The 27,274-nt window shown below is 41.6% G+C and overlaps 1 protein-coding gene across 2 annotated transcripts in view; it reads left to right on the top strand.

Annotated features, from left to right (window-relative positions):
* The first annotated feature begins 1,711 nt into the window (after positions 1-1,711).
* LOC124802723 (protein Spindly-like) overlaps positions 1,712-27,274 on the top strand; it is an 85,397-nt gene continuing 59,834 nt past the window's right edge. For both annotated transcript variants that reach the window (XM_047263693.1, XM_047263692.1), the window contains exons 1-2: positions 1,712-1,844; positions 12,983-13,156. In XM_047263693.1, coding sequence (XP_047119649.1) covers positions 1,755-1,844; positions 12,983-13,156 — 264 coding nt within the window. In that variant the 5' untranslated portion in view covers positions 1,712-1,754. The remainder of the gene's footprint in view (positions 1,845-12,982; positions 13,157-27,274) is intronic.

The raw sequence follows: 27,274 nt of genomic DNA, 5'->3' as shown, positions 1-27,274 counted from the left end.
AGATCATTTAAATGAAAATGTCTAAATGTACAAACATTGTTGTCGAAGTAGAAAGAGATGAAGTAATGGATGATATCAAAACTAAGCTCTTTTCAGTGTTGTTAGATGAGATTTCTGAAATTGGCTTACAAAAATCACTGTGTGTTGTGATCAGGTATGTTTCTCCAGTTTTGGGTAGAATCAGAACCCAACATCTAAAACTCATTCGTTTGGACGCTATCGACTAATATGTAGATAAATTTTATATGGCATTTAGAGAAAGCTTGCTTGCAAAGACAATCCCAATAACGAGTATTGTAGAGATTTCATTTGATGGTGCCAATATAATGGTCGGCGTTAGTAATTCATTTGTTTCTCGTCTTGAACATGAGGTAAATGGCGTTATTCTAATTCTCTGCATTTGTGTAAAACTTGCATGTGCACCAGAAGAGCTTCTGAGAAATTCATCTCCTTGCTTGACTCGTAGTTCCAAGTGTTGTGCACATTTGGTTGAGATCCAAGAGTTTATGAATATGGAAAAGCATAATATACCGAAATCAGCAATTACAAGAAGGCTTGCAATGCATTAATGCTTATGCCACGTAATTAATAAGTGGTCTGCTTTACAGTATTTTTTGTAGTGTAGATGCATTTGAGGACAAATAAAAAGTTCTTTTTTCATCTTGAATGACCAACATAACTTTTACACCAAAGCTTACCCCTTGTTTCTGAAATATAGCCTTAATTTTACAACCATTTCAGTGCTCTCTTCCAGAGTCAGAAGATTCTTATTCGTAGCCTAGCAGAAAATACTGTTAAATGTCTTACAGAAATCGGCTAGAACTTTTTGTAAGAGTGCAGTAAGAAATTGAAATAGTTATACGTGTTTCCTTGAAACTTCCTTCATTTCAGTGAGGTGTATTTAGAGCACGAGTGTGAAACGTTGCTGAAATATCCATCTGCTTCGGCGTTAATGAAATCAGAAAGAGATATTTGGAATTTTTTGTGTTTGCCATTGAAGAAATACAGAGAAGCTTGCCAGTTAGGGATTCAATGAACAAGGAAATGAGATGTTTGTGCCTTACTGTGGCATTGGGAAAGGATAGATCTGGATTACAGAAGTACGACATTTAACTGAAGATTTTAGTAAATATGTCACTGGAAGCAACGTGTCTGTACGGTGTACATTGTTGTCCCATTTTTTGGTGAAAGGAAGACAAGTAATTTAATGATAATAGAAGTAGATGAAATGTTGCAACGTGTAGATGATGTTAAAAACGTTACTGCTGAATTGAAATTTACTGACTGAGGAAAACTTGTAAAATTGGTACTATCAGTGCTTTATTCGTCTCTATAATGAATAATGTAAAGACAGACAAGAGGAATGAAACAGGTGATGAAGATCTCGATGCAGTTTCATTCGTAGGGTCGGCCGTACAAGCCAAGGGATTGGACTAGTGTTCGTATAAAGTCATCTACAATCATTTGAAAGTTCACAATTAATATGTACTGTATCAGATTTAATGAGTATAGTTTATATAGATTCATACTTAAGATATTTTAGTAGGCCTTTAATTGGCCAATTTCCTTCTTATATATTTCTAAAAAATTTTCAATGTGTGGGAGAGATCTTGATCTTGTGGTAAATTCTATGATATTTGAGGGAAAATTGAATTGAAATTGGGTACTTGGCCACCCTGTGTGTTTACGTCTTTGATTTAGGAAACCCTCTGGATGGAGGTTAAATTTGAACTCTGCGGTTTTTGAAGTTTCGTATGTTTGTGATTTTGTTGTGTATTCTTCTGCTGATTGCAATAACTTTGTACCGTAAATCCGTATTATTGTTGCCAGAGGAAAAGATGGAGGTAAATCTGAGTAGTCATATTGATTTTTCGAATTAGTTTCATTTATTTGTTCTTAGACAATTTTACATTTCAGATTGGGTCGTTCTGTGATAAGTGATTCTCGCGCTATCTTATTACATATTGGTCAATTTTTTTTTATTTATTTGCCTATACTTGCTATAGGTAATTTCTTAGTTCTTAGTAGTTGGCCTAAGCGAGTCTCGTAAATAAGGCATGTCGAAATTTCACACAGAAGATGTTAACGTTTTCGTCATTTTTGGGTCGCATATGTGTCATTGAATAGTTAAATGTTGAGTATTGTAAGGCATAAGGTTTTAACATTTAAGAGTTCTGATACAGTTTTACAGCACCAGGAGTAGTGAAAGGTGTCAATTTCATTGTAACGAGTACGCTCTAAGTTCACGTAGAATTATTTCCTGAGGTTAACATCTGCATTTAGGAATTACTTCTCTATTACTTTATTTGCTGTTATGCAAAAAATTTTGGGAGTGGAGAGTTCCAAGACAATAGGGCCGCTCCAATGAGCAAAGCGAGCCATCAGTATGTGTTTTTGGATGCGACGTCATATTTTATGTAGGTGGCGTTTGGGATGTTTTGTTTGTATGGTACATTTGTATGCGTCGGTCGTATATTTTCGTTGTAATAGTCGTTCATTTCCTGCTGGTTACAGCAAAAATCGTTTTGTTTACCAGACAAGTTCATCCTGTAACGCCCATCGCTAATGCAATTTTTCAACCATTCATCAGAAACAGCCGTTTCTCTCAGCAAGACACCATAATTTAGTTTCGGGAAGTTGTCAGATACCGAATATCCAAAATTATCGTACATATACTGTTGCAAGATGTAATAAAATAAGTGCAGTTGTTTTTTGCATATTGCTATTTCATAATCTTAAAAATTTATTTTGATGACAAGAAAAATCTTATAGACTAGTGAACTGTTATCCCCACTTAAAAAATGTGCATTTCAAGTGACACAATTCAGATGGGCACCAAAGAGTTGGCCCATCAAAAAGAAAGCAAAAACAGCAAGAAAATTGAAGAGGTTGCTATTTTGGATGCACCAGGAAAAAAAACTTTACCAAAGTTATTTCTGGTGCCATAGAAATTAGACCTTAATTATTTTTAAGATGATGAATTCAGCAGACTTTGGCTAGGGATTAAATATCGTGTGCAGTTCTGAATTGATGGGGTAAAAATTTCATAAGTGACTGCTGCTATGTAATTTGAATTACATATTTGTTGTTTATCAGGATAACTTTGGTTGTGAAATTGCCTGTTCCATATTCTGTGGCATGTTACTTTAGGGTGGTTCAGAATACACTCCATGTGTATTCTATTCATCAGAATATCATCAGTCCAAAATAATTTAAGAATTTAATACTTTTGGCAGTACACACCACAAAATAAGAATAGTGCATTCATCATTGGTGACAATTGTCGAGGAAAAAGTGAATGCCACGAAGTGGTTCCTTCATCTTCGGAATCAAATCAGTCACAAGGACTTAAGTCTAGGGAGTATGGTGGATGGTACAGTACTTCCCAGTCCCATCGACTCAACAGAGCAGCCACAGCTCACGCTGTATGTGGCTGCGCACTGTCGTGCAACATGATGGGTGGGTTGTGCAGAAAGTGTCACTGCTTCTTTCGCAAAGCTGGTCGCAGGTGATGCTCCAAAAACGAACAGTAATACTGTGTATTGACGTAATGCGTTAGGATAACACTGTCACAGTTGTACACGAGAATCGTAATAACTTTAGACCGCTCCATACGCACCATCAACAGGCTCTGCTAATGGTATACTACGCCTTCCACATTGCTAGCAATGGGTTCTACACAACACTGGTGACTACTTTGAAGGGCAGTAACAGGTGCAAACATGTAACTCTTTTGTATCGGTTGTGAATAAATAGTTACCAGTATTTAAGTTCCAACCCTTCTATGTCAATATGATTTATGCCAGGCTTTAATAACATCAACCATTGTCCCTTTATGAACTTAATGCATGCTACAGTAATTGCAGGACAGTAGCTAGTGTTAATCAACACAATGGAAAAACCGCCAATTTCGCTTTTATAGCGTTTGATGACTAGCTACGGGTCGGGACTGGAAACAAACATTACAATCATGTACAGTACACCTGTTACCAAATTATTAAATGCACGTCAAAAATATAGAACATGTTGTTTAAAGATATATGTACCAGACAGTCAGAATGGTATTATTCAAAATATACGAGCAATATCAAGATAACAAACAGATACATGTAAAAAAGCGCAAATGAACGTTGTTACTAGGGCAAAAGCTACATCGCCCAATTGGTATGTTGGAGATACCAACCAAAAAGAAAGAAAAGCATTATTGGGCATAACTTTTTATGAGTGAGGCTCTAAAAATGCTCATGTCACTTGTGCTGATGCATAGTCTGTGGGGTATGGGTCCCTATTTTTACAAGGTGTGATGATGAAAACTGGTGCGAATATTTGATCAGTAATCTAAGACTTGATAACCAAATGACTCATCTGCAAAAAAAAAAAAGAGAAGTTCACTGCAGTCCTTGATTTGTTGTGTTTGTCAAACATTGTCAAGAACTGTTCACTCCGTCAACTCTCGTAATCATTGATGAGACACACCGTAACTTCAGAATGTATCTATCAAGCAGACCAGACAAGTATGCGGTAAAGACAATTTGTTCACATGATGCGAAGATGGATTACTTTCATGGGGGCCTGCCATATTTGCGAAAAGAAACTAGGGATAAAGATGTGTAGATTCCTACATATTATATGATGATATTATGCAAACATATTTATGGAACCAATTGGAACATCAAGATGGACAATTCATTTGCTGTTTGTGAAGTAGCTGACAAACTAGCTGATAGAATTTGACAATGGTAGGAACCTTATGCAAAAACAACCCAGAATTCCTGCTTCAAACCAAGAACAAGTAAGTTTCTTAATCTGCATTCTTACAAGGAAACAAAAAAAGAAGAGTCATATGTTCCATTATATATTGTCAGCGATGAGTGAGATACGTGAAGTAGGAGGCAAAGAAATAGAACATAGCACTTTTCTGCAATGATAGCAAATGGGGAGTCAATGTATTTGATTTACTATGCCACAGTAACACCATGGTACTAAAAACCAGGTGCTGGCCTATGTGATATATGTATGAGCATTTAGATGCTTCATGGATAAACGGCACCGCCAGGGGGCTTGCCACTCTTTGGTGGTTCCTGCTTGGTTACCACGGGGCCCCAGCCTTTGTAGCATTTTTTCCCTTCCACGCTGCATGTCTATCCTCTTGCTATTCTTTTTTCTCCTCCCCTGGGGAACACTTCTGGGGTATTCTTGGGAATGTTCTGCATTCTTTCGCTGAGGTGCGAACGGTCTCACCCTTGTTTTTTGCTCCCTTTTCATTTCTTTGTTTCCCTTGTCCTCTCGTTCCTCCGCTTCGGCGTTTGAGGATCCTGTGTCTTTTTGCTCCCTGTGCACTCCTGAAGGCCAGCCCACGTGTCTGACTCATCACAAGTGACTGAGTAACGTGTAATTCCCAGCCCCGGATTGACAGGTAGGGTTTGCATGTACCCCCTGGTACAGGCCAGGCCCAAGGAGGGGTGATTGCCTGAGCTGAGCTGTAACCTTCTCAAACTGCCGATTGATCCCTCCGTCAGGTGTTTGGGAGGGGTGACCTGAGGTGTGAACAACCACCTAACGCAGTGCGCCCCCTTGTGAAGGGGCCCCCCCCAGTTGAAAGGAGCGTGCCATCGGAGATGCTGGCAATCATGGGGGATTTCCCCACAATGAGTCTATCATCTTCCCACTCCACTTCTACAAAACAAAAACACACCGAGGTTAATGATTCAACAACCCTTCCCGCTGCACCACGGTTCCTCGTGGTCTCGTGCACTGGAGATGGTCAGTCCTTCGTCCATGGTTAATCCGTTTATCATTCGGAAAGTTGTAGATGCAGTTGCTGGCTCTGTGAAACCCTACTCTCGTTTAAAGAATGGCTCTTTGCTTTTGGAGACCACTCCTGATTCTCATGCACAGCTGCTTGCTGCCTTGCTTCTTCACGGTTATCCTGTTCATGTCGAGTCCCACAGAACTTTGAATTCTTCCCATGGTGTAATTTACACCAGGCTCCTCGACAGTCTAACTGAGGCTGAAATACAATCTTACCTCTCTGATCAGGGTGTCATTGCTGTTCATTGTGTAATGAAAAAGATAGTTTCCTCCCCTCTTCCTCACCTTCGATAGAGTGGTGCTTCTATCTAAGCTCAAAGCAGGCTATGAAATTATCACTGTCCAGCCATACAATCCGAACCCGATGTGCTGCTACCAATGTTTTAACCACACTAGAACGTCTTGTAGACACCAGCCACATGTCACCTGTGGTAGAGTTGCGCACCAGGGCGATTGTCCACCTTCTCCCCACTGTATCAACTGCAATGGCGGTCATGCCGCCTCATCTCGCGATTGTCCCATGTATCTAGACGAGCGGGTTGTTCAAGAGAGCCGGGTAAAGGAAAAGATGCCTTATCCAGTTGCTCGCAAGTGACATGGCTAGTCGCTAACCATATGTTCTCCCATTTGGTACCTATAGTTCTATTCTAGTCACCCCTCGCTCCGTGAAGGACAAGACCACGCAGACATGCGACCTCCAATTCGGCTCTGAGGTTGTGAAGTCACCCAGTGTCAAGGTAGCATCGCCATCCCCCCTGTCCAGCTGTGCAACAGGCTATCAAACCCTCGGCTCAAAGGACAAAACCATCAGCTACGCAACTGGTAGGCCGGAAAGGGCAGAAGGAGTACTCCCGTGAAGACTTCCTCAGTCTCTCCAGCCAAACGACACCCAAGTCTTCATCTAACCGGAAAGGCTTGAAGAAGTCCTCCAAAGGCAAATGGTCCTCTCCTTTGCCACCTTGAAGATCCTCTTCGATGGTGTTGGCATGTGATACCTTAGCCCGGTCAGCCTCTGTGTCGCCTGTGCGCACCAACAACCACTTCTCAGCATTGGACTCCACAGACCGACCACACAAGCAAGCTGATGCTTCTGTGTACCCCATGGAGCAGGATCCTTCTGCTTCTGTGCTCTGTAGTAGTGCCTCTTCCCCAGCTGTCACTCAGCAGGCGCCGAGGTGACACTCCTATGTCTCTTCCTCATAATTACTCTCCTCCGATAGAAAGTTCGTGGCCTTTGGTCCCACGACGACGGTTTACGGCTGCTTTTAGCGTCACAGCGTCCCCATGTACTCTGCTTTCAGGAAATGAAATTGCGCCCTCATGACCGCTTTGAGATTTCACATTTCTTACGGATTTGTTTTGACCTACCCCCTGAGGTCTGCATTCCCTCTCATGGGGGCATCATGCTGCTCATACGGGATGACATTTGTAGTCAGCTCATCTCGCTGACTACCAAACTTCAAGCTATGGCAGTTCACCTTTTCCTTCCCCACCAGACTTTTTCTCTCTGTACTGTTTATGTCCCTCCATCATTGGCTGTACCAGGGCAGACTCCCTTCAACTTATTTGGCAGCTGCCTCCCCCATTTTTGCTACTCGGTACTTTAATGCACATCACCCTCTTTGGGGTTCTTCCAGTGCCTGTCAGAGAGGTGCCCTGTTGGCTGACCTCCTTCTCCAACTTGACTTCTTCTGCTTTAACACTGAAGCACCCGTTTTCCGTTTTGGCTCCTCGCACACATATTCCCATTTGGAACTATCTTTCTGCACTGCCCAGCTTGCCCATCGTGTTGAGTGGTTCGTTCTTTCTGATACCTACTCGAGCAACCATTTCCTGTGTGCTGTCCATTTGCTGACCCCTCCCCCATTCGCATGCGCACCTAAATGGCAGGTTTTTAGGGCTGACTGGCAGCTTTACTCCTCCCTGATGACTGTCGAAGAACAAGATTCCCAGTTGAGATGACCAGGTCGAATATCTCGCAAACTTTATCCTTACTGCTGCAGAACATTCCATCCCCTGCACTTCCTCTCTACCATGTCGTGTCCCAGCCTCTTGGTGGACTGAGGCATGCCATGACGCAATTTGTGCATGTAGATGTGCTCTTCGCATTCTTAACCACCACCCTATGCTGGCAAACTGCATTCATTATAAACAGATGTGTGCAAAGTGTTGTCACGCTCTTTGGGATAGCAAAAAAGCTAGCTGGATTTCATTCACTAGTTCTTTTAACAGTTCCACACCTTTCTCTGTTGCGTGGGCCAACCTCCGATGGCTCTCTGGAGCAGAGATCCATTCCCCAGTTTCTGGCCTGACAGTCTTTAACAATGTCATTGTAGACCCTAGTGCTATCCCCAACACCTTGGGCTGCCATTTTGCAGAAGTTTCAAGCTTTTCGCACCATCACCCTGCCTTCCTCTATTGGAAACAAGCAGGGCGGCTCAGGTGATATCCTTCCCTTCTCCGAGACGTGAGTGCTACAGTGCAGTCTTTACTCTGAGGGAGCTCGATCATGTTCTCAGTTCGTCCCAATCCTCTGCCCCAGGGCCAGATGCTATCCAAATTCAGATGTTCCAGCACCTTTCTCTTGCTGGCAAGCACTTTCTGCTGAACACGTACAACCGCATCTGGGCAGAGGGCACATTTCCTGGACACCAGCATGAAGCCACCGTTATACCCATACCTAAGCCCAGTAAGGACAAAAATCTTCCTTATAGCTACTGCCCCATCTCTAATACCAGCTGCGTTTGCAAGATGGTTGAACAATTCGTGCCCGGCTGGTGTGGTGGCTCGATTCTCGGCATTTACTAATGAATGCACAGTGTGGATTTGGAGCGCAGCTTTCTACAGTTGACCATCTTGTTACTTTGTCCACCCATGTCATGAATGGTTTTCTGCGGAAATCCCAGACGGTGGCTTTGTTTTTTGATTTGGAGAAGCCCTAGGACACCTGCTGGAGAACTGGTATCCTCCATACTCTTTACACCTGAGACTTCCGTGGGCACCTGCACCATTTTCTTTAGGCATTTTTACAAAACTGAGTTTTCAAGGCATGTGTGGGCTCCGCTTGTCAGACACCTTTATCCAGGAATATGGTGTGCCTCAGGGTTCTGTCCTTAGTGTCGTCCTCTTTGCTATCACCATTAACCCTACAATAGCTTGTCTCCGGCTCTCTTTTTGTGGATGATTTTGCCATCTGTTGCAGTTCTCCACAGACCTGTCTCACTGAGTGGCGTCTTCAGCACTGTCTTGATCGTCTTTACTCCTGGAGTAAACTCCTGACAAAACAGTCTATGAATTTCTGGTGGCCAAATGGTTTCTCCCACCATCTCTACATCTTAGGCCTGTTGCCCTTCCATTTGTTGAAACTACGAAATTTTTGTTGCTCATGCTCGATAGGAAAATCTCTTGCTCCTCCCATGTCTCACCTGGCAGCCCACTGTATGCGGTCCCTTAGTCTCCCACGTGCCCTCAATGGTACTCCCTGGGGTGCCGATCCAACCACCCTCCTCCGCTTGTACCGGTCCCTTGTCCCTTCGAAACTTGACTATGGGCGCTTTGTTTATGCATCTGCACGCCCATCCCTCTTAGGCCGTCTCAACACTATCTACCATCATGGCATCCGTTTGGCCACGGGCACCTTTTACACCAGCCCGGTTGAGTGTGTGTATGCTGAAGTTGCTGAACTGCCACTGTCTTACCACCGTGACTTTTTCCTCAACAGGTATGCATGACGTTTGTCTGCCATGCGTGGCCACCCCTCCTATGCCTCCTCCTTGGATGATTTGTTTGATCTTCAGTATGGGGCTCGTCCCTCTTCTCTGTTACCTCCTGGAGTCCACTTTTGCCACTTGCTACGGTGGCTTAACTTCACACTACCTGCAACTTTCCCAGTGGGTGTGAACCCTTCACCACCTTGGCTTCGTGAAGCGGTCCATGTTAACCTTGGCCTTCATTCGCTTCCTAAGGACACTACTCCAGCCTCCGTCAGTTGCTTCCAGTTTCACGACCTTCGCATGGAACTTTCACGATAGTGTCTTTGCATACACTGATGGCTCTCTGACTGACCATGGGGTCAGCTGTGCCTTCATCATTGGCACCCATGTCTTTCAATATTGGCTTCCGGCACACTCCTCTGTATTTACAGCCAAGCTTTTTGCCTTGTATGAGGCCATGGAGTACATCTAGTGACACAGCCTCTTCAATTGTGTCCTCTGCTCAGACTCCCTCAGTTTCCTCGAAAGTCTGTGCGCTGTACACTGCTCATCCCTTACTGCAGTGTGCCCAGGAAAACTTTCACTTGTTCACTCTTCGTGGAGCCAATGTCATGTTTCTGTGAGTCCCTGGTCATGTCAGTCTGCCAGGAAACAAGGCCGCTGATGCTGCCGAGGCTGCAGTCCTCATACCTCAGCCTGCGAGTACCTATATTCCCTCCAATGATCTCAGCGTTGCCGTCTCAGGTGATTGTGTTCCTTTGGCATCGCCACTGGTCCTCCATTCACGGGAATAAGCTTTGGCTTATTAAGCCTCTCTCAGCACCTTGGATGACCTCCTCTCAGCCCTTCCGCTGGGAGGAGTTCATTTTAGCTCTGCTGCATATTGGGCACTGCTTTCTAGCCATCGTCATTTGCTAAGTGGCGGTACCCCACCACTTTTTACGCATTGTGCCGAAATTTTAACTGTCTGCCACTTCCTGCTGGAATGCCATTTTTTAACAATTCATGTTCCATCCTGGGTTTGCTGTCTGATTTATCAGCCGTTTTAGCGAATGATGCGCGGTCTGTCGACTATGTTTTACTTTTTATCTGGCAAAGGCCTTTTAATTTTTAGTTTTGGACCTCCATTTCTGTGTGGTGCTTTTTTGAGCCCTCTTTCCACGTGCCACGTGTCTCCTACTCTGTCCATTGGGACTGATGTGTAGTCGTTTAACTCCTCTCTTTGTTCGTGTTATATAGTTTTGACTTAGGCGCATATGACTCCAGTTGTTTTTTGCACCCTAAAACAAAACAAAATGGATCAACGGCTATGTCTTGTATTAGGAGAAGGGCGACACGGCCAGCAAATGCAGTTTTCTTAAGTCATTGGTGGTTGGGCTGGTTGTAGGAGAAATGAGTCTCCTAAAAACAATTTTACCCAAAGAGCTTCGTGTAACAATGGAACAGATTTTGACATGTTTTGGGTGCAATATTCCAGGATCAGCAATGCAGTCAGAACCAATCTCAATAAAGTGGACGATGCCTTCTTTGCAGTTAAAAAAGAAAAAGGAAAAAGTCCCTTCAAATACTGTGTTTGTTTGAAACGAATGCGTGAACAGCATCAGAAAAATGCGTCAAGGTTGCCGTAACAGTTAGGTTTGAAAATATTTAAATATCCAGAATTTTATCAAATTTGAAATTAATTTATGAGATCTTCATTTTGTTTTAGTTCATGAACTATTTTTATTTCTAATTGCTAGTTTTATCTTTTATCAATATACGTACATTTCTTACACTGTGCTAAACAATACTTCTTTCTTTTTATTTTCTTAATTTTTAATATGTGGTTCATAATGTTATTAGAAACACTTTAACTGAATAAAAAAGAAAAATAAGATCTCATATTTTGATAGATCACAACAATGATATAATGAAATGAATTGACCATAAAATTATCATTGGCTTTGTCATATTGTGAAAATTAATAATACTTTGTAATGAATGTTGCCTTAAGCTTATTTGTTACTGTATATTATTCCAGAACCTTTATTTTAATGGAGATAAATTTTTACCCCACATTCTTATTTGTGTCCCAGAATTTGCACCTTGTTATACTAAGATTAAAATTCATATAATCTAGTTAACAGTGTAGGTATGAGGATTATTCACAGTGTTATTAGTTTGTCGATTTACCATTCCATTTGCATGTGATCAGGGGATGGGGGTGTGGGGTGGTACTCCGCCACGCAAGACCGTGCAGAATATGGTGGCCAATGCCCAGTAACCATTTTTCATCAGAAATACTGGACAAGTTCATTTGTTTGCTGGGAGGGAAGGCAGACAGTGTGCAGCCAGTATGTGATACACTGCAGTGACAGAATTGAAGTGAGGTGCACGAACTGCAATTTTTCTCAAAGGATTTTACAGAAAATAATCAGTAAAAAAATTTCATTCTTGAGTTCATTATAGCTACATATGTTGCCTTCATTATGATGTGCTCGTCATTTCGTTACTGGTCACAATTACTGTGATATGCGTTTTACTAAGACACTGTAGGAAATTTGAAAAAGTTTTGCAATGAAAAATAGGGGTTGACATGATTTTGCTTACGGTGCATATTACATAATATGTTGCTGTGTATAAAATTTAGTTAACATATTGAATTTTTCTTAAGACTTGGACAGATATCTATCTGTCACCAATCTCGAGAAAATTGATGTGATGTAGCACAGTCATCTGTGATTGCACACACCAGTGATTATTCATGCACCAGTAATAAATATCCGCAACATTTCTCTTATTTCATAAATGATTTGAGGTATCAAAATGATGGTTTGACAAATGATACTTTTCCTCTGTTCTTCACTTAATAAACCACAGTTTCAGAATTCTCTTGCAATTGCATTGCACAACATGTTAGTGAGGTGACAATGTGTAAACTTTACTTTATTTTGACAAAGGAACAAATTTTAACATGGCAACAAGAGAAATGTAGGTTTTACTAAAAATTTGCAACACGTGACGCTTCTATGAAATTTATAAATGGTTAACTAGCCAGTTGAAAATAAATCACTGCTTTTGTTGCATTTTCAGTGGAATTCTTTTCAGACACTAACCAAAGCAGAGGTGAATGTCATCGTGTGAGTGTGGGCAAGGAGGGGCTCCACTTAATATTTACAAAAAATGTGAGAATAGACTTCAGCTTAGAATGGTACGTGCCTTACAGCCCCTGCGTATAATGCCATCACTACCACTCTCCCCATGTGTGCCCTGCTGACTGTGCATTGCCAGCCACGTTATTCTCAGTGCTCTCTTCTGCTATTAACATCCACTGATTTGAAAATTATGTGTAAAACACTTAACATTAAAATATCTTGTACTTGCTAACAGTTTCCAGAATAATTTAGGAAGAAAAATGAAATTCTTTTCAAGAACTACATTATATATTTGTTAATTTCTTTTCTGTGTCATTCATACAGGAAAGACAGCAGGAAATTCACAATCTTCATCGTGATATAGAAGTTGCAGAAAGTATGAAACGAGAAATGCAGGATGTCATTAAATATCTAGAGATGGAAAAATTGGAGAAGAATAAGCGGTTAACAATCACTAAGAAGAAACATGAGCTAGAGCTATCTCGACTGACTGGAAAGGTAGTTATATGCAGTACTTATAATGAACTTTACCTTCTTTGACCTAATTGGAATACAGCTGTATATAAATGAATTGGTATTTTGCATCCTCATTTGAATATTCCTAATTTGATGTTTTATCAATGGATACATTGCTAGATGAAAGGCAGAACTTGAGTACAGTGGATTTGTGCATTTACTATGACAATTCATCATTGTATTAAAAAAAATATCAAACTCTTCATTTGAGAGTCTGCAACCAATACTTCATTAAAAGAAGGGCAGCCCTTTAAAAATCAAGACTAGTTAGTGGTGCAGCTATTACTGAACGTGTGGTTAGCATATTGCTGTAGCTCTGTGTTATGAGGCTCTCTCTCTCTCTCTCTCTCTCTCTCTCTCTCTCTCTCTCTCTCTGTGTTTGTGTGTGTGTGTGTGTGTGTGTGTGTGTGTGTGTGTGTGTGTGTGTGTGTGTGTGTGTGTGTCCCTACCCTTCTCCCCCTCCCGCTGCACCCCCTCCTCGCTCTACTAGGACTAACTGTGTGTGTGTGTGTGTGTGTGTGTGTGTGTGTGTGTGTGTCCCTACCCTTCTCCCCCTCCCCCTGCACCCCCTCCTCGCTCTACTAGGACTAAATATTATATTTGATGAAAGTATGGGACATATATTTATAACTGGATATTATATGTTGCATTACTTTTATTTTGCTTGTTGGGCTCAGAAGTATGTAAAATATTGTATAATACTGTTGTGATACATGTAGTTTTGAGGTTTCTCATTCTTATTTATTCTGGTCCCCAATGGTCACCTGTCCACTACCAGTGGTAAGAGGCCAAGGAAAAACTACCCTTTGTTGACAGGCATTCTTTGCATTAGCCTGCCAACTGGTGCCAACAGGAACTGAACTAAAGCAATCTTGGCTGTATAACACTACATCACCCGGCCTTACTGTCTATACATTGAGCAACATCTGGCTGCAAATTTACAGTGAGCCAGGCATGCCCACTGTTTAAGTCAGTTTGCCATGGGTAAACCAGAGTTCTCCTGAAGTTTTTGCCTTTTGGTCACAAATGTCAAACTGTTACCTCAGATTGCTGTTTCTTCACATTCACTGTTTTTGTTGCTGTGATTTGTCACTGTGGAGAATGCTTTCATGTTTCTTCTCTACATGTCTTTGTTTCCATTATATTGTTGTTGGTCTTGCGTACAAGGGTATAAGCAGTCCACAGGTAAATTTATGGGTCATCATTGTGTCATCTGCAAAGGGTCTAAATGGCCTCTCAGGGAGTTCATGTACTAATGAGGCCTACTTGTGGCCTGGCACCTTCAGTGACTGTCCCAGTGCAATACTGTACGTGGTCCTGAGGCAAGAATTGACTGCCTTCGGTACCCATGTCAGTGAGATTCCTCGTGGTGTGGAGGATGAGTCACTGATTAGGATATGTCTGTGCTACTTTGCCACACTTCTTATTTTGGTTATGACTGTTAGCCTGAAGGAGGCAGTTTGTGATTGGGTAAAATTACTGACAATGTTTTGGGTAAGCAGCATGAAATCTCCCTGGAGACTTTGTTTTGTCGCTTTGGAGCACACACATACTACAAAGTCCCACACAAGATGCATGGCCCCTACACCTCAAACAATTGTTCCAGTAAATACTGGTACCACTTGTCATGCAAGTCCAGAGTGCATCCTTCCACCAGCCATAACTAGATTCATCTTGCCTTGTATGATGAATCACTGGCAAGGATGCTCCAGTGAACATATACCACATATTTTGCTGCCAGAGGAGACAGTCACCATTTACGAGGGATTGAGTAGCCCCTAAGGCAGCTTTTTAGGCAGTCGCAGTGCATTCTGCGCAGTGACTTCATCATGGGTGAAAGACTATGGATACTAGTGAATACAATGATGTATGTTACCTGACAGCTCAACCAGTTACCTCCCGCATTATCTCTTTTCTACGCTTGAGGGGCACTTATTCATTTATATTGGCACCCATACTGAGCAGGAGACCGAGATTACTAGGGATGGAGTTCAGGTTCTTTCAGTCTGCCAGCTGGTATGCAATACAACTCTGACTTGGCAACAAGGATTTGCGTTGACACGCCTATTGTCTATTCAAAACCACACAGGATTTACACGTCAGCAGGAGCACGTGGAGACGTAGCAATGTTGCTGTGTTCTACATAGAACATACACATAATCGTATGTTTCATGAAGCTCACGCAATCACAAATTGTTCGATATATGTAAATGCAGCTGGAATTGGTATCTTCTGGAAGACGTGCATATGTTTTCATTTTAGTTTTATTTAGTGAAAAATTTTAAAGGCTATATGCAGAAAATGCCAAAAAACTGCATTTACTGACAAAATTCAGAATTTTCGATGAGTGAGGATTGTTTTTGTTAGTAAAGTTAGGGAAACAGATCATGTAAACGTAATCTTAAGAATACATCGTATTTTTGGTTGCACCAAACTGAAACTCTGTCGGAGGTATCTAATGTGAGGTAATTTGCATTAAATGTACTTGATGCAGCATACTCTAGCGAAAACTTAGCGACGCCCATTTGGTTTCATTATGAGAAACAGAGTGCTAAGTTTGTAACTGTTATTTATTCATGTCAGAAGCGGCACCAAGTTACATATCTTTTGACGCTTCTGGAGTGAAAGAAGTAACCAGCCGTACTGTTGTCCAGGTGATGCCCAAATGTGTAATTAGCACATTCTTCGAGGAGGCTCCTTTCATGTCCCCCAGGTTTGTAATTGACTTGATATTTTCATTTTCTTATAAAATTTTCTTCTTGTTTGTAACATAAAAAAGCTTATGCCTCTCCCAAGGGAAACTCCCCATTGCACCCTCCTCAGATTTAGTTATAAGTTGGCACAGTGGATAGGCCTTGAAAAACTAAACACAGATCAATCGAGAAAACAGGAAGAAGTTGTGTGGAACTATGAAAAAAATAAGCAAAATATACAAATTGAGTAGTCCATGCACAAGATAGGCAACATAAAGGATAATTTGAGCTGAGGAGCGTCGTGGTCCCGTGGTTAGCATGAGCAGTTGCGGAACGAGAGGTCCTGGGTTCAAGTCTTCCATTGAGTGAAAAGTTTACTTTTTTATTTTCGCAAAGTTATGATCTGTCCATTTGTTCATTGACGTCTCTGCTCACTGTAATAAGTTTTGTGTCTGTGTTTTGCGACCGCACCACAAAACCGTGCGATTAGTAGACAAAAGGACGTGTCTCTCCAATGGGAACCGAAAACATTTGATGGCAAGGTCATAGGTCAACCGATTCCTCCACAGGAAAACACATCTGATATATTCTATAAGACACTGGTGACGGCATGTGCGTCACATGACAGGAATATGTTGTCGACCCACCTAACTTGTACACTTGGCGAATGGGTAAAAAGATTCTTCTAACTTGCCCGATTTAGGTTTTCTTGTGGATGTGATAATCATTCCCAAAAAGTGATTAAATCATAGGAGTTTGTCACATAAACTGAAAATAAAAAATTAAAATTTTCACTCGAGGGAAGCCTTGAACAAACGACATCTCGTTCTGCAGTTACTCACGCTAACCACGGGACCACGGCGCTCCTGAGCTGATACTGTCCTTGATGTTGCCTATCTTGCGCATGGACTGCTCAGTGTGTATATTTTGCTAATTTTTTCATAGTTCCACACAACTTCTTCCTGTTTTCTCGATTGATCTGTGTTCAGTTTTTCAAGGCATATCCACTGTGCCAGCTTATAACTAAATCTGAGGGGGGTGCGATGGGGAGGTTACCTTGTCAGTCAAACTGAGGAAACTTATCTGTTCGGAACAGTGGAGAATTACAATGCATCAGTGGGAGAGAGTGCTTTTGTGTGAGTAAGACTGAATTACTGAGTTGAACTGCACGAGGACTCATTTGCTGGTAACACTCTTCTTATTAATATTCAAAACTTACGAAAATATAATTTTGCTATACTGGCACCATACTTGAACCACACTCACCAATCATTCAGCTGAATCTCCCTATACATATTTTTTTGTGATGACAGCGGAAAAAAATCCATTGACATTAATCTCGTCCCCAACATGGATGGTTCAAGTGTTGCACTGCCTCTGCGATTATTTACGGATTTGCTAATTTCTTATAACAATTTTTAATTGCTTCATTCTCCCATGTTTTTTCCATGAGACTGCTTTCTTAAAGTCTTCAAAGGTGGCTTTTCGAATGGCTTTTTTGCTGGTTGCCTAAACTGCAAACATTTTTTCAAAATTTTTCATGTATTAATTTTTATATATTTGTTGGCAACATAACCTTCAGTTTGGCGTCCATATCAGTTCTATTTGGTTATAAAGGCAGTGACAAGGTGGACATCTGTTTTCATCATTTGACGATTTCATTTATAGGATGTGTGGCTGATGGAGAGATATCATGTCAATAAGATCCATCTTTTTTAATTTATCACTTCGATGTTCCAATGCTGAAATCAATCATCTCCTTGTAAAATTTCCAACTTGTTTTGTGCCTCATAAATCTTGTAGGTTTCAGTCTTCATACATTCTCTTCTTCTTCTTCTTCTTCTTCTTCTTCTTCTTCTTATTATTATTATTATTATTATTATTATTATTATATGCTTTAGGGTTAAAAACAATTTTCCACAACATTGATGTTTTTTCTTTATAGCCCATCTACATTTATTTCTTTAAACACAACACTATTATCCTGTGAATTGTAACCTTGATGACTGTAACAACACAGGTCAGAAACTCATATAGGCTCTGGGTAGCCTAACGAAATTTTACAAGTAGGAACATAGACAATTAACACTCTGAGGACAGATTGAGATTTTACTTAAGTTTTGCTCACCATCTGTTATGGAAGGGTCTCAAGATAACTCGTGTTTTCTACACATTGTCTGTAGATGCCATCTACTGTGGTGTATTAGAACTATTTCATCTATTTAGTTGTTTACACTGCAGTGAATTCATCAAACATGATTGCCTTCATGTACTTCTTGTGTATTTAGCATTATGGTTGTATTTAGAAATTTCACATATTTACTATTTTCACACTGAAGTCCCTCCTGCTTTTAGAGATGGCCCTATTCAGAAAACAATAGGAAATGAATGAATGTGAAATGCTTTCATAGGTTTTTGACAATGATTATTCAGATGTTCCTAATAATAATGACGATCCAGATGACTGTGTGACAAAGTTTTTATGGTTCTGAGGTAGATTCAAGTGACATCATTAATCTGTAAAGAAGTGTGAGGTGCAGTGTTTTCAAGTGATCCCAACACGGGCAATAAAGGTAATTCTATTCGTGTGACTGTTTCATTTTACCATAATGCCAACACTTTAAAGATGGAGCTGAAGTCTCACTCGAGCCTAACTGAATGAAATAGTGAATAACAGGGTAAATATACATGTTGACTATAGGGTGTGCAGACTGACTAATTACATAGTGGGTGTGCTGATTGAATAATCATGACTGACTGACTGACTGACTGACTGACTGAAAGATGTAATGACTGACATAGTAACTATAGATCTTGACTACTGGGAGCAGACTGACTAAACATGGTATTTGCACTGGTTGAATACTTGCCACAGCCTGACTCTGGAACCTTAATTGTTGAGTACTCTCTGCAGACAACTATATGGATTTGTGTACACTGCCTGTATAAAGATGCATATAGTACAGAAATTACATAATTGCAAAATGTATTATCTTTTCGGTATTAACATAAGTCGGCAAAAGTAAAAATATAAAAATGCATTAGGCAGTGATATTATCTTGGTTAGCAATAAGCCTAATAATATCAAATGGCAGATAATAGCTACTGTTGCATATCGTGGAAGTTTTAATATGCTCTGGGATAGCCAAAGTCCGCAAAGAATTTTTGGGAAATACTAATTTCCAGTGGGACTGTTCACCAACCAACATATTATTCTTGGACAGTAATCAGAAAAATTAGATCATAAAACTATAACAACAGAATTTTGTCAAGATTGCATTTTAAGATTAGTGTGTTCTCGAATATGGTTACCTGGAATAAGTATAACTGTTAAAATACACAGTTTTTTCTAAAACTAAGATGCTCATTAGAAAGTGGAGAATGAGGCTTTCAAGTAATGTTTATTAGTCCTGAAATAACTATATAATGGGTTTGAATTTTAAAAGCACATAGTTTTAGTGAATCATAAATTTACAATATTTCTTAAAATAAATTTTTTTAATAAAATATTTTCTGGCTGCCTCCATAGCTGAATGGTTAGCGTTGCTGCCTTCAATGCGGGAGGACCCAGGTTGATGGTATTTCCACAGGTTTTTCCTGAGGTAGATAGGTCTGTTAGGGATCCATTTAGCCCTTGTTAAGCCAAATGATGATTAGCTTGAATAAAGAAGCAGAGGGTTCATTTACTGACAATAATGGCTGTAGGGATTGGCAACATACTGATCACATGTACCACGATAATGGATCACTCCTCGTACTGTCTTGTAGGCAGCAGTTGGCTGTTGGAACAGGCCTAAGGTCTAATCCCCAGATGTTGTTTACTTCTACCATCAGTGATTGGAAAACCATGCGTTCACTAACAAAGTTTGGTAAAATATAGCATTCCTAACAATTTAGAAATTTCATCTATTCATGATATATGCATTATGTGTAGAATAGAAAATACAACTGGAAAAGGAAAAAAGAGATTAAGGAGTGGAAATATAACAAGTGGAACCATTCCACCTTGATACTTTTCATCCTCCTCTTGATTTACCATGGTAGGTATCCTCTCAACAATCATAGAATGATAGGGAGCATTATCAAGAATAATTTGTTGATAGTATTGGAATGCATTGTGCAAACTATTTCTCTTGACTCTTCTGGCAGTACAATCCCACAGACAAGAGTGATGCCGAACATTTTGACCGATTAACATTTAATGAACTTGCTTCTGACTTCATTCATACCACATAAACAGAGTGTATACGACCCGGGAGATACGGGAAAAACCCGGGAATTTTTTCATCCGGGAGAAAACCGGGAAAAACCCGGGAATTGTTTAGAATTCTGGGAATTTTTCATTGTTTTAGTTTTCTGTTAATTTTTTTTTTTTTTATTTTGACTGGTAAGAACGAATACTCTAACAAAGGATATTACTGTATCCCGCTACTGCAGAATAATACTGCAACAACAAAACATGAACGAGAGAAAAAAAACGAAAATAAAGCTTAAGTTGCAAAGGAAATGCACAGTATACAACAACAAAACAGTGCTCATACAAGTGTCTGCCGACAGCAAAATGTGTCAAAGGCTTTAGGAAGACTATGCAATACTTTGTACCAAAGAAATTGTTTCTGATGAGCGTGGCGTCACAACTGTTTAGATTCGTTCGAGCAGTTGCGGACCGGCTCTTGCGCATGCGCAGTTGAGTCGCTTATGAGTAGTACCTTCTCCCGCTTCTGGTTACAGAAGTGTGGCTGGGCGCCACTACTTAATATTGCCCCGATTCGGAAATTAGTAAATCTGGGGCTGATGCACAGAGCAGTCTGAGTTGCGGTGGAGATGTGGGTCGGCTCCACGTGACCTGTGTTTACGTTTAGTGATTTTTGTTGTTTCCTCTTCGTTTATTGCTGTCACGTTAAATGATAACAAAACGGATTTTTGTGGCCTGGAGCTATCAAATGAATTAAAATACGTTCGCGTAATTACGAAAGGCTAAAATATGTTAATAGTTTGATTTTATTTCCACCTTTCTGACAGCCAAACATTAATCGCCTTACAGAACAATGAAGTTATTTTTGCCGGTTTGCTAAAGAGATCTGGCTTTTATTAATCTTTTCTGTTGAGGCAGTCAATTTATTTGAAATGAAGTGTTTAATTTCACACTATTGGCTAGTTTCAACTGTTCGCTGCATTTCAAGTGCACGTGTGGCATTATGCCATAGTAAAGAACCAAACATGAAATGATACAGTACTGGTACTGCAAGAAAATTTACTTACGAATGTGCATTTTAAGCCGAATTATGCGTTTTAGTATGGTTCACGAATTTCCAACGCTCTTGAAGTATCCTCTGGTGTCTTGTTTCTTTTATGACATAATGTAAGACCTTTTAATGTTTTACACATATGAATATATGGGCTTTCTGCGTCATCGTAGCTGCCCAAGCGCGGTGACGCTTGTTATCTGGCGCTCTATTCCAACTGCTGGAACGGACCTATTTCTAACAGGTTGCGGGAAAACATTGTGAATGGTGGTTTGAAAAGCATTACATTCAAAGCAGATTTGCTTTTACGTAAGATGTGCGAGAACGTATGATGAATTTCTTAAATCACAAAGCGTTTGACTCTCCTTTAAAAATCAATTCTTTGAGGACAACCATTTAGAAGATTTTTGAGCCCAGAAGATCAGACGTTTACGTCGTTATTAGAAATTTTACTGGCAAATTTGTGTGATGTATCTGAAAGTGTAACAAGTGCAAAAAAGATCCACATTATATGTGGAAGCTTAGCTTCTCTTCCAGCTTATTACTCTTCTTATGTGAATGCTATGTATATTAATTTAAACCATTAACTTTTCTTATTTGTGTGTTCACGCTACTCGAGAGTGATCTTGCTATTGGCTGACTACATCACGTGTCCTGTGCTGTCATCGGCTGGCGAGATCACGTGACATGAGCTATGACTGGCTTACAAAAGAGCATCGCAATCTCGATTTCAATGCTTCTGGAAGTGACATGCGGTATTTGACGGAATTGGAATTTATACCTTCGTAACACGAAAATATGCAGCGTACATATTGCTGCACATCAAAGGTCTTTCAAAACGTGTTTTTCCCCCCTGAGTTTCGTTTTCTAAAGTGCCGGGAAATTCTACTCCGGTATATAAAACCGTAAACGTTCAAAGGATTGGTGAGTTTTACAGTGCAGAATAAGAGTATACTGTAACTTAACATGTAAAAAGTGTATTTTCACTCGGGAGAAAGTGTATTTTAACCGGGAAATCCGAGGAAAATCCGGGAATTTTTTTCCTTGTCCACGTATACACCCTGATAAATGACAGTAACAATAGAGAAAGTATTAATCCCACAACTATAAGAAATTAAAACAAACCTCAGCACACAATAAACGATCTCACAAGAATAGCTGATTGAAAGTGCAGCATAGTGCAAGCAGGAAGTGACGTGGTGGCGGTTAAGGTCTGGCAACTGCAGTCAGTTGCTGCTGCTGCTGCTGCTGCTAAGGAGCTTGAGATTGACTGAATGTGAGCCTCACCCCTGTACTTCCAAGTACTTGTCAGTCCTAAAGTATTTTGAATAATCTACACTCCACCACAAAGCCACTTAGATTAACAGTTTCTGTTGCACTGCAGAGAGAGAGCATTTAAAATGGCCAAGTTGTTACAAGGAATTAATTTAGTTTAAAACAGACTGGAGGAGATTGTTTTATAGCTCAATGTAAACACACAAAACTGATAAAGAAACAGTTTATCATGCCCCTGATGAAAGATGTTGCTAGACCTACAAATGGTCAGATGATGAGTCAGTTACAAATGATTCATTTATTATGGTCAGCCTAGCCAGGTCATACTCCTGAAAATATGAAAACTTCAGATAAATTACTATAAATCAGGTGCAAGTGCATGTAAGTCTCTCTCTCTCTCTCTCTCTCTCTCTCTCTCTCTCTCTCCCTCTCTCCCTTTCTTTTGTCTGTCAAAGATTTGGTAAAGTGTTAGTAACATTAAATGCAGTGTTGCAAAGAATGGAGAAGTTACGAATCTCAACCAGTAATTACACCTAATCTGTAACAGAACTTATTTATCTTTAGAGATGTTACTAATTAGTGTACACTCAACACCTACATTGTTGACAAAAAGCTAAATATGATTGAAAAATTTGAGTGTGTTAGATAATGAAGTAGTTCAGTGTTGAACAGCCAGATGTTGTCTGACAGGCACAATATTTTAGCAAGCAATTATGTTGCAATCTTTGGGTGCTCTGGCAAAGTGACTGCCTAGGAGGTAGTGCAGGGCCTACACTGCCCCCGTCCCCAATCCCTCCCTCGAACCTGCTGTTCTGGACACAGTCTGCACCCAAATGTGGGCATGCATCCAGCATCTCTTCCCCCCTTGCCACTCGTTGACAGGTTCGTGCTTGTCTACCACGGGGCTCCAGCCTTTGCAGTATTTTTTCCCTTCCATGCTGCATGTCTATCTTCTTGCTGTTCTTTTTCCTCTTCCACGGGCAACATGTCTGGGTTGTTTTTGGAAATGTATTCTGCATTTTCGGTAGTTGATATCAGAATACTCTCCACTGTTCTCTCTCTCTCTCTCTCTCTCTCTCTCTCTCTCTCTCTCTCTCTCTTCCCCCCCCCCCCCCCCCTCGTTAATCAGCTTCGGCGTTTGAGGTTCCTCTCTTTCTTCTTCTCCTTCTTCCATGTGCACTCCTGAAGCCAGAATCATGCGTCTTACGTGTAACAGGTGACTGGGTAATGCGTAATTCCCAGCCCCGGGTTAACATGTAGGGTTCACACATTCCCCCTGGTACATGCCTGGCCCAGGGAGGGTTGATTGTACATGCCAGGCCTAGGGAGGGGTTATTGCCTGAGCTGCTACCTTCCCAACTCGCGGATTGGTCCGTCAGATGTTTGGGAGGTGGACCTGAGGTGTGAACAGGCACCTAAGATGGGTGCTCACACTTCTGAAGGTGTCCTCCAGTTGTGAAGAGCACACCATCGGAGACACTGGCAATCATGAGGAATTTTGTTGCAATGAGCCAATTATCTTCACAGTCAATGGCTACAAAATGTAAATGGAATGAGGCTAATGATTTAAAGACCCTCCCGACTGCACCAAGGTTCCTCCGGTCAGTCCTTTGCTACAGTAAATCTGTTCATTATTCAGAAAGGTGTTGATGCAGTTGCTGATCCTGTGAAATCCTGCTGTCGTTTACATAATGGTATTTTGCTTTTGGAGACCACTTCTGATTCTGAAGCACAACTACTGCTTGCAGCTTCACTCCTCCGTGGCTATCCTGTTTGTCTCAAGGCCCATCAGTCACTGTATTCTTCCTGTGGTGTTATTTACACGAGACTGCTTGATGGTCTGACTGAGGCAGAAATACAGATTTACCTCTGTGATCAGGGTGTCATTGCCGTCCACTGGCTGATGAAAAAAGTGGATGCCTCCTTAGTACCCACACACACTCTTTCTCACTTGTGATAGTGTTTCATCGGTCAAAGATCAAAGCAGGTAATGAAGTAATCATAGTCAAAGAGTAGATTTCGAGACCAATGCGCTGCTACCAGTGTCATCATTACAACCACACTCAAGTCCTGTCAACAACAAGCCAAATGTGTAACCTGTCTGTGGTGGGGATGCTCATGTGGGCAATTATCTGCCTCCTCCTCCTCTCCCCCATTACATCAACTGCAACGGCGACCATGCCACTGCCTCCCGCAATTGTCCCATGTATCTCGATTTATGGACTGTCCTGGAGATCCAGGTGAAAGAAAAAGTGTCTTACCCGATCACTCGCAAGTTGTTGGGTAGTCGGAAACCCTGCATTCTGCCATCTAGCACCTATAGTACTGTTCTTGGGGCATCTCGCTCCATGAAGCACATGGCCAGGCAGACATGCGCCAACCTGCAGGAAAGGACAGGGGGAATACTCCCGTGAAGACTACCTATGTCCCTCCAGCTAACCAACATCTGGATCTTCCTCTGGAAGGGCCTGAAGAAGTCAAACAAAGGCAAACAATTTTCTCCCTCGCTAACTCAAAGACCCTCTTTGACAGTGTCGCTGCATGATACCCTTGCCTGGCTGACCTCAGTGTCGCTGGTGCGCACTACCAACTGTTTTTCTGACCTGGACTCCGCAGACCGACAGCAGAAGATTGCTGACGCCTCTGTAGACCTCATGGAGCAGGATCCTCCTGCACCTGTGCCCTGTAGCAGTGAGTTTTCGAAACCTGGCACTCAGCAGCCACTGAGGTGACACTCCTTCAAATTTTTGCTCATTGTGACTCTCCTACAATGGAACGTTCGCAGCTTTTGATCCAACGGAGGATTTACGGCTGCTCTTAGAATCGCAGCTCCACTTGTTCTATGCCTTCAGGAAACAAAATTGTGTCCTCATGAATGCTTTGAGTTCACATTTCTTCTTGGTCCATTTGACGCCACCCCCTCCCAAAATTCGGCATTCCATCTCTTGGGGGAGGCGGGCTGCTGGTATGGGATGACGTTCACAGTAAAAATTTCCCTGATTACCCAACTTCAAGCTGTTGCAGTTCACCTTTTCCTTCCTCACTTGACCTTTTCCCTTTGTACCATTTACAACTCTCCCTCATTCGGTGTCACCAGGGCAGACTTCCTCCAGCGTATTAGGCAGCTACCTCACCCCCTTTCTGCTGCTCGGTGACTAATGCACGCCCCTTGGGAGTTCTCCCAGAACGTGTTAGAGAGGTGCTGTGTTGGCTAACCTTCTAATCAACTTAATCTTTGCTGTCTTAACACAGGAGCAACCACATTCTGTTCAGACTCTACACACACCTATTTCCATTCGGACCTAGCCTTCTGCACTGCTCATCATCTCGAGTCATCTGTTCGTTCTGACACCTACTAGAGCGACATTACCCATTTACTATCAGTTTGCTGACTTACACTCCCTGTGCATGCACACCCAAATGGTAGCTTACTAAGGCCGACTGGAGGCTTTACTCCTCCTGGCGGCCTTTGATGAACTACGTTTCCCCAGTTGTGATGACCAGGTGGAATATCTTACAAATGTCATCCTTACAGTTGCAATAGGTTCCATTCCCCACACTTCCTCTTTACCAGGCAGTGTCCTGATCTCTTGGTGGACAGAGGTATGCAGTGATGCAATATGCGCACGTAGATGTACTCTCCGCATTATTAACAGTCATCCTACAATGGCAAACTGCATTCATTATAAACAGATGTGTGCACAGTGTCGTTGCGTTCTTCGGGATAGAAAAAAAGCTAGTTGGATTTTATTCGCTAGTTCTTTTAACAGTTCCACTCCTGTCGTGCAGGCCAACATCCGTTCCCCAATTTCCGGCCTGACAGTTGCAGAATATGTAATCGTGGACCTTGTTACTATCTCTGACACCTTGGGCTGCCATTTTGCGGAGATTTCGAGCTCCTCCCGCTATCACCCTGCCTTCCTCCATTGGAAATGAGTGGAGGAGGCTCGGGAAATACCATTGTCTTTTCTGAATTGTGATTGCTACAATGCTGCCTTTACTATGAGGGAGTTAGGTCATACTCTCACTTCATCTCAATCCTCCATCCCCAGGGCCACACGCTGTTAACATTCAGATGTTGCAGCACCTTTCTCTTGTGGGCAAGCACTTTCTGCATAATATGTACAACTGCATACGTGCAGAGGCCACGTTTTCCAGACGCTGGTGTGAAGCCACTGTCATACCCTTCCCTTAGCCAGGTAAGGACGAACACTTTCTTTCTAGCTAGCATCTCATTTCAGTCACCAGTGTGTTTGCAAGGTGATGGAATATATGATTCATGCTCAGCTGGTATGATGGCTCAAGTCTCGCAATTTGCTAACCATTGCAGTTTGGATTTCGAGTGCACCGTTCTGCAGTTGGCCATCCACCATTCTGCAGTTGGCCATCTCATCACTCTTTCCACCCATGTCATGAATGGTTTTCTGCAGAAATCCCAGACTGGATGTGTTTTTCGATTCGGAGAAAGCCTAAGACACCTGCTGGAGGACTGGTATCCTCCGTACTGTCTACATATGGGGCTTCTATTCCATGGGCACCAGCCTCACTTCCGACTTAGTTTTCAATGTATGTGTGGGTTCTTGTTAGACACCTTTACCCAGGAAAATGGTGTACCTCAGGGTTCAGTCCTGAGCATTGCCCTATATGCTATTGTCATTAATGGCCTGTCTCCTGCCGGGCATCTCTGGCTCCCTTTTTGTTGACGAATTTGACATCTATTGCAGTTCTTCAGACTTGTCTCATTGAGCAGTCTTCAGTGATGTGTCGATTATCTTTACTCACGGAACATCGAGAATAGCTTTCGTTTTTCCACTGAAAAAAAAACAATTTCTATGAATTTTGCGCAGCCCAGTTGGTTTCTTCTACCGTCCTTACATCTTGGCCTG

This window comes from Schistocerca piceifrons, chromosome 6 (genome assembly GCF_021461385.2).
Source record: "Schistocerca piceifrons isolate TAMUIC-IGC-003096 chromosome 6, iqSchPice1.1, whole genome shotgun sequence".
In the NCBI taxonomy this organism is placed as follows: domain Eukaryota; kingdom Metazoa; phylum Arthropoda; class Insecta; order Orthoptera; family Acrididae; genus Schistocerca; species Schistocerca piceifrons.
The sequence above is the reverse complement of the archived record's forward strand: the minus strand, read 5'-3'. Positions and strand labels throughout refer to the sequence as shown.